We start from the raw sequence: 20,023 nt of genomic DNA on the forward strand, positions 1-20,023 counted from the left end.
AAATCCACTTGAATCTTTTATACTCTTTTTTTTCAACAGCACTAAGACCTTTTAAGCTACTTATTCCAAATTGCGGAGAACTATCAACTTTGTTTCCATCCAGGGACAGTATAACATTGTCATTCAAAATCTTATATTAAACCACAAGTACAATTTTATAATTAGGTCAGTTTTGATTTAAAAAATTTTTCCTGCTAGGCATGGTAGTGAGTGCCTTTAATCCCAGCACTTGATAGGCAGAGGCAGGTGGATCTCTGTGAGTTCAAAGCCAACCTGGTCTACAAAGTAAGTACCAGGACAGCCTGTCTGGTGGGGGCGGGGGGCACAGCACCTCTTCCTGTGGTAAGCACTGACTGCATTGCCATAGAGTAGCTCAAAACCTCAGTTCACATGCTAACACTGTAACTGTGAGTGAGATCCCGGGGAATAACTGCTAACTTTGTTTGAAATTTCTCTTTCCTTCTGAATCAATGTTTTCAAGTGTTCGCTACAAAAGCTCTAAAATCCAGACATACAGTTGCTTTCCCAACCACCCCACCCCATCTTCCCTAAATATTACTTTTTTATTCCAAAGAAAAGGCTCAACTGAAAAAAGATACTTTCCGTTGAGGTTTGACTATTAAGAGCTTTTTTTCCTTTCTAATGAAAATATCTGAGGAGAAATTAGTCTTACATCGGGCCATTTGGAAAGATGGTGGGACATTAAACCTGCATGTCTGTGTAGTTTCTATATTATTTCAGCTCTTCTGGGACCACAAGCAGCTCTAATACTTTTAACCTTATATTGTGTAATCTCTAGTTAAGTGTTAAGTGTTAAGTTCACTTTGGATTTGTAAAAGTAATTTTTCCCCTTCACTTACCAGTGCTTGCTAATTGCCACTACTGCCTGGAGCACATCCCTAACCCCAAACCCAAAATCAAAGTGGGTTACGGACTAAGAATTCTTACCTGGTAGAAGCATATTTGTGTGTTCCAGGTCCAATGTAGCCTAGGGTGGCCTTCCACCTCATTCACTGTGTAGCCAAGGTTGGCCTTGAACTCACCAATCCTCCTGCCTCAGCCTTTGAGTACTGGGATTACAGATATGCACCACCACACTCAGCTTACCAGATAAAGTTTACTTATGGATTTCACAATTTGAAATCAGAAACACTGCACTTTAGAGAAGGTATACTCAATTAGAACAGAAAAAAAAGCTATTTGTATTTTTATGTTTATTTTGTCTTAGCTTACAAACTCTTACTCTCAGAATGAGTTTCCTTTTTCATGAGTTAAGCAATTTTTTAATTTTACTTCATCAATATAAAAATAATGTTAAATAATAGTAATAAGGACCAGTAAGATGATTCCACAGGTAAGGACTCTCACCACCAAATCTGACAACTCAAGTTTAACTCCTCCCTGGGCTCAGCGGCGCACACCTGTAATCCCAGCACTCAGGGAGACAGAGGCAGGCAGGTCTTTGTGAGTTCGAGGTCAGCCTGGTTGACAAAGTGGGTCCAGGACAGCCAAAGCTACACAGAAAAACCCTGTCTCAAAAACAAAACCAAGTTTAATTCCTGGAACTCACATGGTGGAAACGAAGAGCCAACTCCCACAGGTTGTTCTCAGACTTCTAAATGTGCGCTGGGGCATCCGCACATGTGCCTGCATGCATGGTACACACACACGATAAACAAACGGAAAAATAAAGCAATATATGGGACTATACTGCAGGCTTTATGTTTTCTTAGAAATACTGCCCCCTTCCCCCAAGACAGCGTTTCTCTGTATAGCCCTGGATGTCCTACACTCATGTTGTAGACCAGGCTGACCTTGAACTCACAGAGATCTGCCTGCCTCTGCCTAAAGGTGTGCACCACCATGGCCGTCTTAGAAATAACTTTGTGAATTTATATCTTTAAAGAAAATTACTATTTCCTGCAGTTTTCCAAATAAATTATTATAAACTTAATTTATTTCTTCCACAGAGATACTCATTGGTCCTTCCTTCCTTCCTTCCTTCCCTCCCTCCCTCCCTCCCTCCCCCTCTCTCTTTCTTTCTTTCTTTCTTTCTTTCTTTCTTTCTTCCTTCCTTCCTTCCTTCCTTCCTTCCTTCCTTCCTTTCTTGAGATAGGGTTTCTCTGTATAATACTGGCTATCCTAGAACTCGCTCTGTGACCAGACTGGCTTTGAACTCAGAGATTCATGTACCTCTGCCTCCTGAGTGCTATGATCCAAGGCTTGTGCCACCACTACCCAGCCAATATTTTCTTTTAATTGAGGATAATTTTCAATTCCTGACTTTTCAATCAGTAGTATTTGGTTTTACTTCCCTATCCTCGTGTCTAGTGTATTCTTTAAGTTTTTACTATTATTAATTTCCTTTTGTTTTGTAACTGAATAGTTTGCTCATAAATACTGTCTTTCTTAGAGTAATAAATGCCTCTATAAGTAAGCATTTTACCACAGCTCTGGTTTCTTTCTGAAGATTTTGGTACAAACTCTTCAATTTATCACAAGGGATCTCCTACTTTACTTCCTTTTAGCACACAGATTATTTACAAGTGTCTCTTAATTCCAGGCTGAGCATGCTGGCACGTGCCTTTAGCCCCAGCACGCTAGAGGCTGGCAGATCTGGGTTCAAGGCCAACCTAATCTACACAGTGAGTTCTAGGACAGCCAAAGCTACATAGACCCTGTCTCAAAAAAAAAAAAAAAAAAAAAAGTATCTCTCAATTCCAAGGTACTTTCTACATAATCATTTTTGTTACTGATTTCACTGGATTAAGACAGGAGGTATCTGCATACAATCATAACTTTTATTTTTGTTTTCTGTGACAAAGTACATGATCCAATTCTATAAAAACCCCTTAGATCTAAGACAAAAGGTATACTCCTTGCTTGATAAACATATTGAGTATATCATCTATACTGTCCATATTTTTGTGTTTTAAATACATTTGGTACACACAGTGGAAGTGGCGACCTACAAGACACAGGAAGGTTCTGTCTGGGAAAATGTTTGCCTCAAAATGTAGGAACCTCTCTTCAGGCAAGGCAAGCTCTGTGCAGCTTATGCAGGCTGCCTCCATCCTCGCTGGCTTCAGCGTATCCACGCTGCCCACCACACACATCGGAACAACGGTGCATGAGATTTTGAAACGTTGGGTTTTTTAAATCAGTGTATGTTGTATTTAATGTCTCTATTTGTCTTGTTCAAAGCTTCTGTTCTTCTTGCATTTGGCTTCTTCTGGTGCTAATACTGTTGCTTTTTATTTTATAGGTAGATATTGCTTAAGAATATTTATAACAATACGAATTACTTTGACTTATTTTGTTCACTTTATTTTACTTCCTGCCTATTAACTCAGTTCAACTTTTTTCTCCCTTCATTTTGCGGTTTGGTATGCTTTTTCCTGGACTTCTCATTATCATAGTCAATCCCTGGCATATGGGAAATATAGGTTGAGTGTCCCTTATCTCAAACACCAGAAGTGCTTCAGACTTTATGACTTCTTGGATTCTGAAATATTTGCAAAAACCTTTACAGGTTGAGCATCCCTCATCTGAAAAGCTAAAACCTGAAATGCTCTGAGAAGGGCTCAGTCCTACATTTTTTATTTTCAGGTAGGAGAGGTTTAGCCTATGCTATGCTAAGAATGTGCCATTCCTAACAGTCATAACCAAACTTTTAGCAATCCCATCTCCAAGCCCATCAACAAAAATGAGAATTTTTAGGAAAATGTTACATCCCAAGACCTGGTGTGGTTTCACCCTTATACTGAGACAGTCCAGTACCTGGCTTTTCCCTTCTAGGCCCATCCTTCTTAAGAATCCTCACTTTATACCACATCTGCATTTCAGCTACTGTAAATATAATTTACACAACTTAGTGTTTCCTGCTGCAAAGGTCATTGCTCAGCCTTCTTACATTCTTCATTTTTCTCAATTTTATATTTCTATTCTGATCCAATACCCAATATCTAATTTGATGTTTAATTATTTCTTCAACTGGGATAAAATTTCATGTCTAAAAAGACCTCGTTTGAATAGTATCTTGGCAGGAGTATCTGATGTCTGACAACTGATTATCTAGTGAACCTTTTTCTTCCTGTTTGTGATTTCCACCTCCGACACCTCATAAATCTCAGCTGAAGGCAGAGTCCACCTCCCATTAAATAAGCTGAACCTGCTGTCTTCTAGCTCAGTAACCTCGGGCAGCCAAGAAGGCCCCTTTTCTTCACCTTTATTTGTACCTGTTCCAGGAACTGCTCTAGAAACTAAGGCTGCCAAGCAAGGACGATGGTAGGAAATGCTCACTTGCAGCAGTAGTGGTTCCAGTACATCAAAATCCTGGTGCATAACAGACCCAGGCCCTGGGACGCAGTGCCAGCTGCAGTGGTACACGCTGCACCACCTGTGACCCTGCAGCACTGAGTCTTCTGCTTGGGTCAATTTTGCATGAATATGCAGCACTGGCTGCATGGCTTTACCCAGGAGCGCTCCAGCCCTCTTGACAATTCCTTTTTCTCAAAGCAATGATCATATCACTCAAAACCCTGTTCTCCCTCATGCGCCACGATCGGCCTCTGCAGCTGCAGGAGCGCGGGCTCATACAGCTAGCCACAGAGTATGTGTGCTGTGCTCAGTCCCTATAAAACCCTACTTTCCTGTACTCTGGCAAACATGAGATGAGGGTTCCAGCACCATCCTACCTCTCCAAACTCGGGCCTTCCCCTAAGAGTGAAACATACTGTTTCCTGCAAAAATGTGCCTTTGGTCTGTGGTATCCAAATAAATCCTCACACAGAGGAAGACTTAGAAGCTTCCATTCTAGAGCCTTGACGTGAATGAACTAGCTCCTGAGCTCTTCTTCTCCTAGATGTAGGGGAATACTTCTGTCTATTCTTAGGCTCCGAAAATAATAAAGGAAACGTATTCCTATCCCAAGGAAATGTTTAAACATGTAAGCACATTTTCTGCATTAGTATTATTTAAAGTAGAAACACATTAGATCTAACACTAGAACGATTACAATATGATAATATTATATACACTAGAATGATATGGAGCTGTTAAGACTATTTGGGAGTATTTACAAAAAGAAATGTTATGATACACTGCTCCAATTAAAAAACTGAACTTGAATATACAGTACACACACACACACACACACACACACACACACACACACACACACTACAATTTACTTATTTTTGTGTTTTATAAGTGGTTTACCCAAAGGCGAGAAGAGGATGCCCGACTCTCTGGAGCTGGTGTTATGGACAGTTGTGAACTGCCACATGGGTGCTGGGAATTGAACCTGAGTCTTCTGTAAGAACAGCCAGTGCTCTTAACCACCAAGCCATCATTTCAGCCCCCAGTATGGTTTAATTATGTTAAAGTATGTATGTATATACACATGTATGTACGTATGTACGTATGCATCTATAAAATGGAAATACAAATAAACATCAAGTCATTATCTTTGGGTGGCAGGATTATAAGGAATTTTATTTTTCTTGGTGTATCTTTTTTTTTTGTTTCCTGAGACAAGGTTTCTCTGTGTGGCCCTGACTGTCCTGTATTCACTTTGTGACCATGCTGGCCTTGCACTCACAGAGACAAGGTCTGCCTGCCTCTGCCTCCCCAGTGCTGGGATTAAAGGCTGCACCAACATGTTTCTTTGGTTTCTCCATTTTCTGGAAAATGAGCATGTATTGCTATGTCATCAGACAAAAACATTAACAACCCCATTCAAGTAATGTCACTGGTCTGCCCCTCTTTACAGCAAGAAAATATGTAACTAGTGCAAGACCCTTCAGCTATTAAATAAGGAAGCCAACATAATAATCCAAGAATAGTAGCAACAACAATCCAGAAACAGACTCCTAACTAATAAGAAGAGAGTGCTTATGTATTATTGAAGGATTCGCAGGAACTTGCCCATGATATCAGCTAAGGAGGCTGTAATCTTTTTTTCAGATTTATTTTATGTATATGAGGTTTTTGCCTGCATGTATGTAAGTGTAACATGAATGTGCAGAGTCTGCTGGGCCCTGGATCGGATCACCTGGAGCTGGAGCGGCAGACAACTGTAAGCTGCAATGTAGAGATGCTGGGAACCAACCCACTTCTCCAAAGTGCAGCCAGGACTCTACACCACTGAGGCATCTCTCCAGCCCCTTGAATGTAGTTTTTAAAAAGCCAAATTTATCATTAGTGCTCTTGCTATTCAGTGCAGCTGTCTGCTGAGTTGTGGAATCCATGCCTGAATTCAAATCCTGGGATGTGACACAGAAGGAAAGGTCAAAACTCAGGCTTACCATGCACTGAGGTCTCTTACTCTATGCTCTAGACTCACACCTCTGCCCCAGATTCTAGGCCTGCACTACGCAGCCTGCAGCAGGGCCTGAGCCTGGCAGGGCGGAAGGAAGTCCTGGCGGCCATATCTATTCACTGGTTTCAGGACTGCTGCTGGAAGAGGAGGCAGACAAAGGACAGGTAACAGTACTTAATCTCAAGATGCAAAACAGATATGGCTCCAAAACAGGTAAGTCTGAGACACAGTCTTTCTGAAAGTTTCTTACATAATTGTGGGTTTGTAAGAAGGAAATGTAACTTTAGGAAAGACTATAGTTTCAGCCTTGCTATAGGTGGGTACATTGGTCCCCTAAAGGCTCGTGTGTTAAAGACTTGGTGCCATGTCTGACACTACTAGAAGGGTGTGGAACTTTTAAGTGACAAAACCTGGTGATAGACCTTCAGGTCACTGAGGACATGGCCTTGAAGACACTTGTGAGATACTTGTTTCTTCCTCTTTTCCCTTCCTTCATGCCCAGTTATGGTGAGTGGTTCTGCTCTGTCATGTGTTCCCATAAGGATGCACGGTCTCGTCACAGGCCCAAAAGCAATGAGGCCAACTGATCACGGACAGGACCGTCACAGCTATGAACTGAAACAACCCTTTGCTCTTTCTAAGCTCACTGTGACAGTAACGGAAACCCGACTAACAAAAATCGCAAAACATCGATCACATGTGATACTGAACACCGTGGAAAATCCAGTTAACCAACAGACACAGTCACTCAGAGTTTCCCTAAAGGAACTGAGAAATAAAAATATTTTTAATTTAAGATATAAAGATTGAAAAGATCCAATTCTAAGAAAAGCCCATACACAGGCAGGGCAGAAAAGGCAATAGAAGAAAAAAGCTCAAATCTTCTGTAGAAAGTGCTAAACTTTAAAGGAGTGACTAATTAGCACCAGACAAAGGCAATCAAAAAAGATTCACACTCAGACATGCCACCAAATGGCTGTGTTCCAAGTACTGTGTTGGCTTAGAGCAAATGATCTCCGGGTAAAGGAGATATTTTGAAAGTACCAGATCCAGGAGCAGAGGAATGACTAGCTCCTGTTTAGGGGCCTCAGACTAAATGTGGTAGGGCCATGGTGAATGAGTCATATAAGAGACAGAGAAGCTCTCATTTCATATCTCATCAGCCTCTCCAAGGCTAAACAGAAGGACTCAGGGGAAGCTCGACTATTTGTGAGGCCACTGACCTCCATTTAGTCCTCTGTAAAGCAAGCTATGACATGGACTCTCCACCCTGCCATCTACACGAAAGAGGTGGAAGAAAGGCCTGGCCAGATGAGGTCCAAAGAAACAGGCCCCTGGAATCAGCAAGGTCTACAGCAAGCAGTGGAAGAGAATGAGTGAAACCCAGGCCTGACCTCCTGCGTCAGCTAGGCCACATGTGGGTAAGATCTGTGGTCAGCCATAGAACTAACTTCCTGAGAGCAAACGTTTATAAAAAAAGAAGATACTGAAAAAACAAAGCGATTTGTTTTGAGGCTATCAGAATTAATAAAGGAAATAAAGAGAATAATTGCTAGAAAAGGCAAATTCTCCGTAAACGCCTAAGTTATACAACTGAATGATGGGAGTAGAAGGGTCTGAGTACCTGGACTCTGAGTGGGACACTAAAGAGCTGTCCTGGCTTGACTTCTTTTGGGACAAGGGGGCTAAGTACCTCAGTCTTCCCTGCTTCCTTCACCAACACATATATCCTGCTCCTATAGTCATAAATATGAATCTTAAGACCTATTTACCCAGGCAGCAATTAGAACGATCAATTATAACCTCTTTTATATATTTATGATATATTGCTCTTACAGAGGACCTGGGTTCAATTCCCAGCCACACACATGGTGTGGCTCACAACCATCCACAACTCTAGTTTCAGGGGATCTGATGCCCTCATTTGACCTCTATGGACATGCATACGGAACACAGACACACATACAAGCAAAATATTCACACATAAAATAAATGAATCATTAAAAAATAAAGTCCATCTTTAATTAAAATTCAATTCCTTATTTGTTTTACTTATTGTGGTACTAGAGAACAAATCTAGGATTGCACATACGCTACATATGTGTTCAACCACTGATCATCTAGCCTTTGTTTTAGGTTTGAAATCAGAAGTCAAAAGTTCAACTGTGAGCCTTCAGGGTGGCTCAGCAGGAAAAGGACTTGATGGGAACTCACCCTGTTCATTTGTCTGTAGAGCATTTTCCCATTCTTGGGTAAAATCCCGGCAATTACAGTTTGGTCCCCAGAACCCACAATGAAGGAGAAATGTGACTCCTGAAAGTTGTCCTCTGACTTCTACATGTGAACCATGGCACATGTGCTCTTGGCACACATGCACACATACATACATACATACATACATAGACACACACCTCCCCCTCCCTCTCTCACACACACACAGATACACACACAAATAAAAAATTACATTTTTAAAAAAAATCAACTGTATACAAACCAGACAGGCAAATAACTGTAAAGGGCTAATTATGTAAAGAACCAAGAAAATGGTAAGAGCTGTGACCGCAAGCCCAAAAAAGGATTTCATTCAAAAAAGCAAAACCTTCTGTAAGACAGCAGGCTATGCCAATTTGTGTTCTCTGGGTTACCCTTTTCCAGACATACAATGAGCAAAATGAGCATATATATCATTCTGCAGTCCACCTTGTTCATTTAACTGTAAAGGATTTCCGCATTCTTGGATATAATCCTGAAAATCACTGTTTAAAATGACATATTTTCAGTGCGTCGAACAGCTATCGTTACTTTACCATTGTTTTATGTTTAGATGTCCAGAATGCCATGCAGTGACCTGGCAATGTTTGTGCTTCTATTAGATAAAAGCATATACTAAAAAAAAAAAAAAAAAAAAAAGTATATACCGAATGTTCCCCATGGTCATTTGTGAGCCTAGATTCATTTCTCTGAATTTAGTTTCCCAGCACTTAGCTTTATAAATAAAACTGACCAGAGCTCTGAAAAGATAATACAATCATCTTAATGTAGTGCAACTATTTTAAAATCTTAAAAGAAACTTCTTTGGAAAACATGGTCAGAGCTGACCGCTGCACCTAAATATGAAATAAAACAGAAACCTTTAGGTCAACCAACAGACTGCATTCTTTTCATTCCAGGGCAAAGGCTAAACTTGCTTTTTAGTTATTGTTTCCCTTTTGTTCCCCAGATTCATAGAGCCTTATTTGGAAGTTTCCTTTCTGGCCTGCAATTGTCAGAGGGGCATGATGGGGCTGCAACAGTACTACCTAGACGTTCAAAACACTTTAAAATCTGGCTTCCCCAAAACATACAACACAATCATACTCCTCTGAAAATCAGAAGGGTCTTTACAATGTACGTGTAGCGCAGATCCTTGTTTTATCAACATGAAAAACCATTAAGTTGAAGTAAGAAGAAGAAATGTGCTGACAGTGTCTGAGCCCAGGGCTTTGTCTATTCATCCAACCTATCGTCTAGAGAAAACAGAATTTGTTTATTCAGTTGAATCCATTTCTTCTCCTGCCTGCCTCACCAGAAGACTCCCCCAGCACGCACCTCTTCAGGCTAATCCACATTCCATTTCCCAAATGTGCACGTCTGACGTCTGACTCTTACAGCCTTGAGGGGTGGTGAGCAGACTAAAATTCCTCCAGGGACCATGAAAGTGAGCACACTGTTAAGCCTTCCTGCGGATCCTAGCCTAAAGACTCTCTGGGCAATCCCTCCACCCTACCTGCTCACTACCTCTCCTTCAACCATGTCCCAGCACCTGGTTGCCTTTATTCTTTTTTTCCTAAGACAAAGTCTCACTATGTAGCCGTGGCTGTAGACCAGACTTGCCTCAAACTCTCACATATCCACCTGCCTCTGCCTCCTGAGGGCTGGGTTTAATGGTGCATCCCACTACACCTGGCTGCCTGGTTGCCTCTTTAAGAATAACTGTTTTCAGTATACGGAGAAAACTAAGAATAGTTGTCAACCTGTGGAGGGGTCAGCTATAAAGGTTCCTGGAGATGAGAAATACAGTATGGCCTGACAGACGGGCAGCCCAAACATCTTCCCTGGGTGCTAAGACAGGAATGGTGTCTGACCAGGTGCAATATCTCTAAGGGATGACATTGCAGTTACACGAGCTAATCCAAGCCAGGGACAGGAAAAAAGTCTCCAGAAAAGTTAAAAAGTCTATGCCCTAAACATTACACCATGTGGTGTGTGTGTGTGTGTGTGTGTGTGTGTGTGTGTGTGTGTGTGTGTTTTAACTGTGGTACTAAGGCTGAGAAGCAGGGCCTCACAACGGCTCTTTGTAAGTGACAGTCTCTAAGCCAAGTAACTACCATCTTGGGAAATTCAACTGCACCCCCCTGCAAAAGAATTATCCCAGCTGGGCTTGTGTTTACTTTTCCTCACTGAGGGGCAGAGGCTCATGAGACCCTCACCTGAATATCCAGCTGCTCCCTACTACCTGTTGTACACAATTCAGCCTTAATCCCACACTTGAGGAGGGGCTAGAGCATAACAGAGGGAGGATGATTAAGGGCAGGAAGTCTCCATCTATGTGGCTGATGGGGAAGGAGCTTTTCCAAGTATGGCCTGTTGTGGGGAGGATTGCCCACACCCCTGTAAGTAACCCCTCACCTATGTTCTGTTCATTCCTCTGAGTGAACTTTGGCAGAATTATGCTTCAGTTTGTCACTGGGACCTCAGTTTTAGGAAACGAAATACGCTTTGCTTATGTTCCCCCTGGGAAGGAATTTTAGCAACATGCTAGATAAGTGTATACATAGTCTGGCAGGTTTCGTTACAGTTTCCAGGCACCAGGAAGAGATCAAAAGCAGAAGGTGAGAGGTGAGGAAGACTCAGAATGCTGACAAGCAATAAGGGCTGACTCCAGGCATCAGGAGGTGCTCAGAGCATCAAGTCAAGACCAATGGCAGAATTAGCATTAATAATGATGACCCTAGCTGAGTTTGGTCCTTCAAGCCTTTAATCCTAAGGGAGGCAGAGGTAGGCAGATCTCTGTGAACTCCCAGCCAGACTGTTCTACAAATCCAGTTCCAGGACAGCCATGGAAAGACTTGGTCTCAAACAAACAAACAACAAAAAAGGATGACCTAAAGGTGATGAAAAAATAGTTAATGAGGCTGGGTATGATGGCGAACACCTGTAATCCCAGCACTCTGGGAGGCAGAGGCCGGTGGATCTCTGTGGGTTTGAGGCCAGCCTGGTCTACAACATGAGTGTGGGAGAGCCAAGGCTAAACAAAAAAACCCTGTCTCAAAAAACAAAAAGAAAGAAAAGAAAAAATATTTATTAAAAAAGAGATTTTGCAGTACTTTAGGGACTATTTTACAACCAAAATGGCTAGCACAAAGTTCTGGATACCACAATGATACAAATGATGTAACCTGATAAATATTCCAAGCACCCACATCAGAAAGCTTACAACTTCTGCAACTCCAGTTCCAAAGGATCTGATGCCCTCTTCTGACCTCTGCAGGCCACCCACACAAGTAGGCACACATACACATAAAATAAAACAAAGTCTAACTAAAGCATAAAGCACAAAAACTAGAATGCCCCAGAAAATTAACAAGTCAGAGAAGTGGTGAGAGGTAGGCATGTACACACACACACACACACACACACACACACACACGCTCACATACCCAATCACAAAAATCAACACACACACACACACACACACACACACAGGCAGAGACATGTATCTTTCCCACAAACACTGTTTACCTACAAGAGACTTTTTCTTTACTAATCTGAGGTCAATTTTGTAAACACATAATTCCATGAAACTTTGGCGCACTGTAATGTTTTCAGATTAAAGGAAAAGGAGAGAGCAGAATATAATTATCCACAGATAGTTTCCTAATACTTTTATGACCACTGTGAATAGTCTCTTTGTTTTATCTATTTCAAGATCAGAAGGTTAAACTGCTGATAATTTGACCTCCAAGATTTTTTTTTTCCAATTTGGCTATTAATGTTAGGGAGAAACACAGGATCCATTAAAGAAAAGAGAGGATGTTTTATGTGCCAACATAAGAGGATTTTCAAGGGCTTTGGAGGCCACTGGCACTAGTTCTTTACTGGCTATAGTTTGGGTCAAATTTTTGACTTTACTTTTCCAGATTTATCATAAGCCCTAATTTTTAATTTTTGCCTACAACGAGGTTACATTTGGGACAACTAGGTGGAAATGAGAGGAGGATCAATGATAAAGGACAAATTGTGCTGGGCATGAAGGTACATGCCCACAATCCCAGCCTAGTAGGCTGAGGCAGTAGGTTTGCTAAGAGTTCAAGGCCAGCTTGGTCTATACGTAAGAACAGGCTACTAGGGATACAGAACAAGACCCTGTCTCAACACACACACACTCACTGTTCTAAAGTAAGAGAAAATGAGCAGAGGAAGCTACTGATAAAAGAGCATCTATGACCAGCATGAGTTACCAAAACCCAGGAAACATATGTCCTCTGAGGAGGAGGCAGCCACAAATTACATGTGCCAAAATAAGGAAGACCTACCATGCACAAGCTTTTCAGAAATTGTAATATTAAAACATTTTTTTAAAAACCTAATTTTAAACATTTGGCCAAACACATTAAACTATCTTAAACCTACATTTCCTGAGAATTCAGATTTTTCCTACGAATATGAGGGAAAGTTGCCATGAGTTCAATAGAGCTCTACCCAAAGGACTGTACGGATGATTAAGACACAACTGGGAACTTGGTCCGTGCAACGAAGATGGTGACGGTGAAGGCAGGCAGAAGATGGCCACAGGGAGTTAGGAGACCAAGAAGAGGCTAGAACATACCCTGAGAGAGGCACTGTCATAGCCTCCACAGGGATCCGCACAGCCCTGCACACATTCTCACAGGCATCTGTAGTGCTGCTCAGTAAGCACTTTCCCGGCTGACCCCCCCCCCCCTCTGGCCTCCAGCCATGTATTTTTATACAGTCAATTTGGGGGTATTGTTTTCTCGGTGAATCTAAATGTAGTTTTACCTACTTCATTGTTTTAACAAAAACTCACTTCTGCATTTTCCACTCAGTTGTTTTCTCCTTTATTCTTTCATATTTATTCAACAAACATTAAGTGTCATCCACATGCTACATGCTCAGGACAGAGGAAAGCAGAAAAGACAGTCTCTTTTTCTGTTGTCCAGCCTAGCTTGCAAGTCCAGGGCTGAGTGGTCCTCCCTGCTCAGCCTCCCAGTTAGGTGGCACACACGCTCTGCAGCACCACGCCTGGTCTGCTGGCTCTTTCTCACGTTCTCATCGAGCACGGACTTCACTAATTTCCATCCTTTCCTACTTGATAATAAAACCTTCTAAAGAATGGCTCTGCTTATTGTTTGTAACTCTATCAGTATTTCAATTATTTCCTAAATGATCCATAAGAATAGCATCCAACTTCTATTTTGAGTTAAAATTTCCAAATGGTTTTAAAATTTTCAACTTTTATTATTTATAACTTTATTACATTATGATCACAGAGCGACCAGTAAAAATTCCCTTAAAGACTCTAATGATGCTTTCTTTCTGTCTTTAGAAGAGAACAACGTTTTAACAATTCTATGAACATTCTGGAAAAATGGTTTGCATATGACACATGCTTAAATTCTTCCAGTGTTTTGTCAGCTGGTGTACTAGATTAGGATTATAATCTTACCGCTCTCACTTGGGGAACTTTGTATCCTGTGTCATTAACTGATTATTTCATTCTAATTATTTCACTGGAATGACTTTATAAATCAGACAAAGCTAAGAGAGAACCACGGTTAAGTAAAAAATCACATTTGCTTTACTATCAAGAAAGACACTGATTTAAAGACTCAGAAAACATACAAAGAATAGGCAATCTGTCCAGTCAAAGGTCTTTGGAGTTAGATGGGGAAATATCTAGACAGTGTAAGTACAAAAAAAGTACAAATTAATCAAGTGTTATGCAGATTTGACTATGAGGATAACCAGGATAGGTAGGGAATGGTGGCATAAGCCTCCCAGCACTCTGCAGACAGAAACAGGTTTATCTCTGTGAATTCAAGGTCAGCCTCATCTACACAGCAAGTCCAGGAGAGCTACATAATAAAGAGTCGCTGTCTCAAAATAAATAAATAATGACCAGAATTAAGAAAATATAATTTGAATCTAGATACATAAACGTCATGTTACCTCTTTAACTACTGATGTCTGTGCTATAACAGTTTTAAATTTTTCTGAACTTAAAACTCTATACCCAGACAAAATATCAATTAATGTGAGGGCAAAATATAGATATCTTTTAAAAAGGCTCAGAAAATTTATCATGCACAGCTCATTCTGTATGTGATCAAATAAGATATATTTGCTCACATATATATTCAAATATATTCAATCAAAGCAAAAGGGGCTCAAACAGAAATCTGAAGGCTTTTTTTTAAAAAGTATGTATTTATTTATTGTGTGTGTGTGTGTGTGTGTGTGTGTGTGTGTGTGTGCACCTGTGCTCACGTGTTTAGATATATGTATATCTCTGGGTGGCCACAGAGGTATGAGGTATTAGATTACTAAAGCTGGATTCACAGGTGATTGTCAGCCTCCCGAAGTGAGTGCTGGGAACTGAAATTGGGTCCTCTGCAAGAGCAATACTTGCTCTTAACCACTGAACCATCTCTCCAGCCCTGAAGGCTTTTAAAAGAATGGACTACTTGTATCATTCATATTTATTACAGTAACAAATATATTTGATATTATTTATTTTTAACAATGTTTTACCATTGATCTTTGACACAGGCATTTTAATCACAAAGGGTGCTTTACCAAAATGTGCCTCTCAGAATGCTGTGAAATTCTTCTATAACAGAATATATTTGGGGAAAACACAGACTATATCATCTCCTCTTAGTAAATACTAAAAAATTGATGAATCCTTGAAACTGAAAGCCACTGACAAGAGAAAACATTGACTCTGCTCAAATCCTTCAAACAATTCCTTTCCTTCCCAACTTAGTCCTAAACTACAAACCTCTAATGATAAAATGCAGATGGTAGGAAAACTGAAATAAATTATAACATAGAGATTTCAGAAAACAAAGGTTTGGCACACTGTATACAGGTAGAAATGGCATATTCCACTTTCATCCTTAAGGAAAGTTCTACAAAAAGAAACTTCTTTCATTTTATATCATTTATACTAATTTTTAAACTATCAATGCAAATTTAAAACAAATATTAAATATATACCTCAGCTAGTACTATGACTAGGAAAAGCCTTTTCAGTTCACCTTCTGGGAAGAATTATAAAATGGCACCCCTCCCTCTGGGTCAATACAACTCCGAGCTGGCTGGGCTTGTCCATCGTTTTACTCAGACGCTTTTAAACAGTACACAGGCTGTAGCCCTGTGGCAACCTGCCTAAAAACTGAAAAGCGGTTAACTGGAGCAAGTAAGGGATGGAGCCTTCACCACACTCCTCTAATTATAACTGCCCGTGAAGATGGAACTTCTGTCTTTAACCTGATCATTTCTCTTACTATCCTACAAGAACAGTAAGTTACAATGAACTAAGTCAGAAGACCAAAGACATAGGAACCTTGCTGCCACTGTGGATGCCACAGAGCTACAAAAACATCAGCAACAGCAGCTTAGAACTTGGGTTCTACCTAACCAGGACCACCAGAACGTGCCTATACAATCAGCCCTCTCAAGCCTTCAGAAGGGGCCTTCAGAGAAGGATGACTGTCATACATTTACCCTTTATTACATTTATTTGTTTACTTGTGTGTGGTGGAGGCGAAGTCTGAAGACAACTTGCATAAACTGGTTTTCTCCTTCCTCCCTGTAGATTCTAGAGAATTGACTCAAGTTGTTAAGACTTGGTTTCTAGCACTTTTGTCCACAGGGCCATCTCTCTTACCCTCATTTACCCTTTAAATAGAACCTCCTTGACCAAACATCTGAGGTACAGTTGCCAACTAGCTCTAAAGGGACATCACTAAAATCTCTGAGAAAGAACACATCATTCAAATGCCACTAGGATCCTAGGATTCCACTTGGCTTTTGGCATTGAAGGCACATCCCCTTTCCCCAAGAGCCTCTAGCCAATGACCACCCACAGCAGGACTAGGGACTGGTAAGCAGAAAGCTTAATCTCCTCCAATGGTCAGCTTCACTGCTAAACTCATCTGCAGGCTTAGATGTCATTAGATCAGCATGATTCCGAGGCTTTCCCTGAAGCTCCATTACTGCCTGAGGGCTTTCCCTCATCACTTCTGCTTCCTCTTTCTTCTGTCTTCCTTTGGTCTTACTTCCTGTAACAAACCTCATGCATTCCTGGATGTCAGCTCCCAAAGGATACAATTAGCACAGCAGAGGAACTTCATGATTCAGACTTAGGTGTTCTTGCCTCTTCTGGTCTCCTGTTTCCCTCCTACCCTTACCCTCATCTTTTCAAGAAGTCCTTGTCCAGATCCTAGTTCAATGCATAACGCCTGCACATTCACCCTGCACAGAAGAACTCTACTTTCCAGAATCTCACTGGTAAGTTTCACAGCATTTCATGGAAGGCATTGTTAGGACGACATTCATCCTTTCAACCAAGAGTTAAACATCTAATGCCTTTCCTGAGATTCCCAATTGAGTATCTTCACTTGCGGCAAGTTGGAATGTGTTCCCATCCTGAAACTATACTCACTTTGAAGACCCACAACAAAGGGCTGGGGTGGAGCTCAGTGGTGGAGCATGTGCTTAGCATGTGCAAAGCCCCAGTTCCATCTGAGCCACGAAAACACTGAGATAAAATAAGCCACTGGCTTACACATGTCTTCTGACTTCCTAGTCATGGCAAGTTTTAAAACATACAGGCATTTGGAAATTGGAATAGCCAAACAACTGATCAACAAAAGTGACAGTCTCCTCATAATTTTTTTCATGGTTTCTCACAATTCTTTGGCACTGACAGGTGTTTTTTTAAATGTTACATACCCTTTATCTAGCTCATCCAAACTTTTCTCAGAATAAACAATAGATGATTCTTTATTTTGCAATTATTGTTTATTCTGTACAAAGAAGTTTGGATAACTGTGTGAGACCATTATGTACTCTACACAGTAACTCACCTCCATGATTTTTCTTTTGTTACCCCTAAGAGTCCAGTGTGGCTGTCAAAGTTTTGAGTAATGGCTGGTCTAACAGTCTGATGTACCACAAGGGTGAGGAAGGCAATGGCATGGGTCCAAATCCAAAGAGGCTGGAGTGTGAATGAAGAGCTATGGATGGAGGTGAATGACTGGGGTTCCCCATGCAGCACCACTCTGGATTCACAGAATATGTCACTGGACAAGTCACCTCAGAGCCTTGATACTACCTCGAGTTAAAAGCTTCGGCCTTTGTGATACAGTAGGAGAGCATAATGGCCTTCCAAGTTAAACACTTTAAAATTACTACTGCTTTGATCGGTTCTCCTTTTCTAGGGGTGCTGCTTAGAGGCTCTCAGATTGGTCCAGTGTTTGACACATCAGCTTGGGCTTCCCTAACAAGACTGAACTATTTGGAACCCCTGGTAAGGTCAGAATAGCACCAAAATCTGCATGTGTTCTGTGCCCACGCAGAGGTGTTCCTGCTCCTGAGACCTAAATCGAAAACAAGTCAGCAGGGCCCAATGAGTTTCCATTTGCACAAAATGGGTGTTTTTTTTTTTTTTTTCTTAAGGAGCAGAAAATGGAAAAATGTTGAATGCACAGGCAGAGTCAGGAGCTATACAAATGGGATGCTTTTTTTTTTTTTTTAGATAATAAACATGGCTTGATCTATGAAAAAAAAATCACTACTACTTTGAAAAACATTTAATAGTCTGGCTGTTCACCTGCCACCAAATCTTTGCAATAGGCCAGGATTTCATTTTTGCAGCTAAATTAAATCCCATTTAATTCACGTGACAGTAGTGGCGCTTTAAATACACCAGCATCTGAACCTGTGCGGAGTCCAGTCAGAGCAACCTAGAAGATGAAAACCGGAACCCAGCTGACTCCCCACCGAGCTCGCTTCATTTCCAAGCAAATAAAAAGTTGATAAACCGAGAAGTTTCTGTTATCCTAGAATAGGCACGGATTATTTGGGGTCCGAAACAATCACAATCCAGTCTTAGGTCTGGGCATGAGTAACCAATCAGCTGACGGGTCGCCACCTTCCGTGGGACTCCAGAAAGTGTGTGGTGTGCAAACGACACACACACACAGCGAGATGGACAAAGAGCCAGAAAAGCACTGCCAAGGGGCACTTTTCATCTCAGATGCCCTCCTAGCTTCCGAGGTGGCCCTGGCGCCCGAGGGGGGACCCCCGCCGGCCCCGCCGCCCGCAGCGCCCGCCCCGCCCCGCTGGCAGCCGGGCGAGCACAGGTAATTTCACAACCCCGTGAGCGCATTCCAGAGCGGAGACTCACGGCCCGGGAAGTTCACCTTGCCTCGAGCCCCTGCGCGCCGGGCCGCGGTGGGGGAAGGGCGCGGCGGGGAGGGGGCGCGACCCGCCCCCCACAGACCTGTCTCGGGCTCCTCCAGCTTCGCTGAGTGGTTGCCCATGGTCGGCAGAGCCCGATGGCCGCCGGCTGGCCGGCCTCGGACCGGGTGGCCGCCGTGCCGCAGCGCGCGCCCGCTCGGGCCGGTGAGGCGGTCGCGTCCGCGGGTCCGCTCCAGTCAAAGAAAGAGCCGGGCGCCTTCCAGTTCCCGGCGGCCAGAGAGCCGCTCCTCGCGCCCGCGGGCGGGCCCCGCCCCCTCATCTGCATGCGCCACGCCCCCGGGAATCCTCCACACCCGGCTGGCGGGACCCGCCCCCTTCATCTACATCCCGCCTCACTGGCTCGCCCCGCCCACCCCATCTGCATCTTGAGGCTCTTCTTCCTCAACTCCCTGGTGTCTGTCAACCGAGGCCCGCCCCCCTCATCTGCATACCGTTCCAAGTGTCCAAAGAGCCCCTCCTGGCCCTTTGTGGGTTGACCGACTTCAGGCCTCCACCCGCCCACGCTGAGAACTGCAGCTGGACAAGGTAGGCTAGAAAAACCCCACTGTGGAAGGCTCAAGCCAAGCGCCAAAGGAAAGATGAAGTCCTGCACGTGAGAAACCAGATCTCTCTGGACAAGAAAAACCTAAAGCAGACCCCAAGAACCTAAGGCAGACCTTCAATAAATATCTTTAAACGGGGCGAATGAATGAACACGAAACAAACAGCTCTCAGTGAACAGGGGGGAAAAAAACCAAGCTGACAGAGTCCTGCCTTCGATCCAATGCTAATAATAATATGCATGCCAATCAGATGCAGAAACCGTTGTTGTCAGAAATGAACGAGCTTACGGAAATAACCCTGTACATCGTTCATCATCCTACTGTTGAAACAGCCAGACCTAACTAAACCTTGCAATGAGAATACTTAGAAATAATGAAATCACGAATAGAATGACCCGTCCTTTCCCCTGACTCACTAAATACTGCTTGGTTGTTTGGTATTTTTGTTGTTGTTTTCTTTCAGGGTCTCTGTATCTAGCCCTGGCGGTCCTAGAACACTCTATATAAACCACGCTGGCCTCAGACTCAGATATGCTTGGCTCTGCCTCCCCAGTATTAGGATTAAAAGCCTGAGCTACCCATGCTGGGGGAACACTGGTTGTTTTATTTA

At 42.4% G+C, this 20,023-nt stretch overlaps 1 protein-coding gene across 5 annotated transcripts in view; it reads right to left on the reverse strand.

Moving 5' to 3' along the window:
- The window catches only part of Specc1 (sperm antigen with calponin homology and coiled-coil domains 1), a 251,057-nt gene that overhangs the window by 122,865 nt on the left and 108,169 nt on the right, over positions 1-20,023 (reverse strand). The window contains exon 1 of one of the 5 annotated variants that reach the window (XM_055594129.1): positions 18,894-19,089. The exons of the other annotated variants lie outside the window; for them this stretch is intronic. Within the exon in view, the coding sequence (XP_055450104.1) occupies positions 18,894-18,933 (40 nt within the window). The 5' untranslated portion in view covers positions 18,934-19,089. Of the gene's footprint in view, positions 1-18,893; positions 19,090-20,023 lie in introns of those variants that run through there. 5 annotated transcript variants of the gene reach the window in all.

Source organism: Psammomys obesus, unplaced genomic scaffold (genome assembly GCF_907164565.1).
Source record: "Psammomys obesus unplaced genomic scaffold, mPsaObe1.curated_primary_1811, whole genome shotgun sequence".
NCBI classification, from domain to species: domain Eukaryota; kingdom Metazoa; phylum Chordata; class Mammalia; order Rodentia; family Muridae; genus Psammomys; species Psammomys obesus.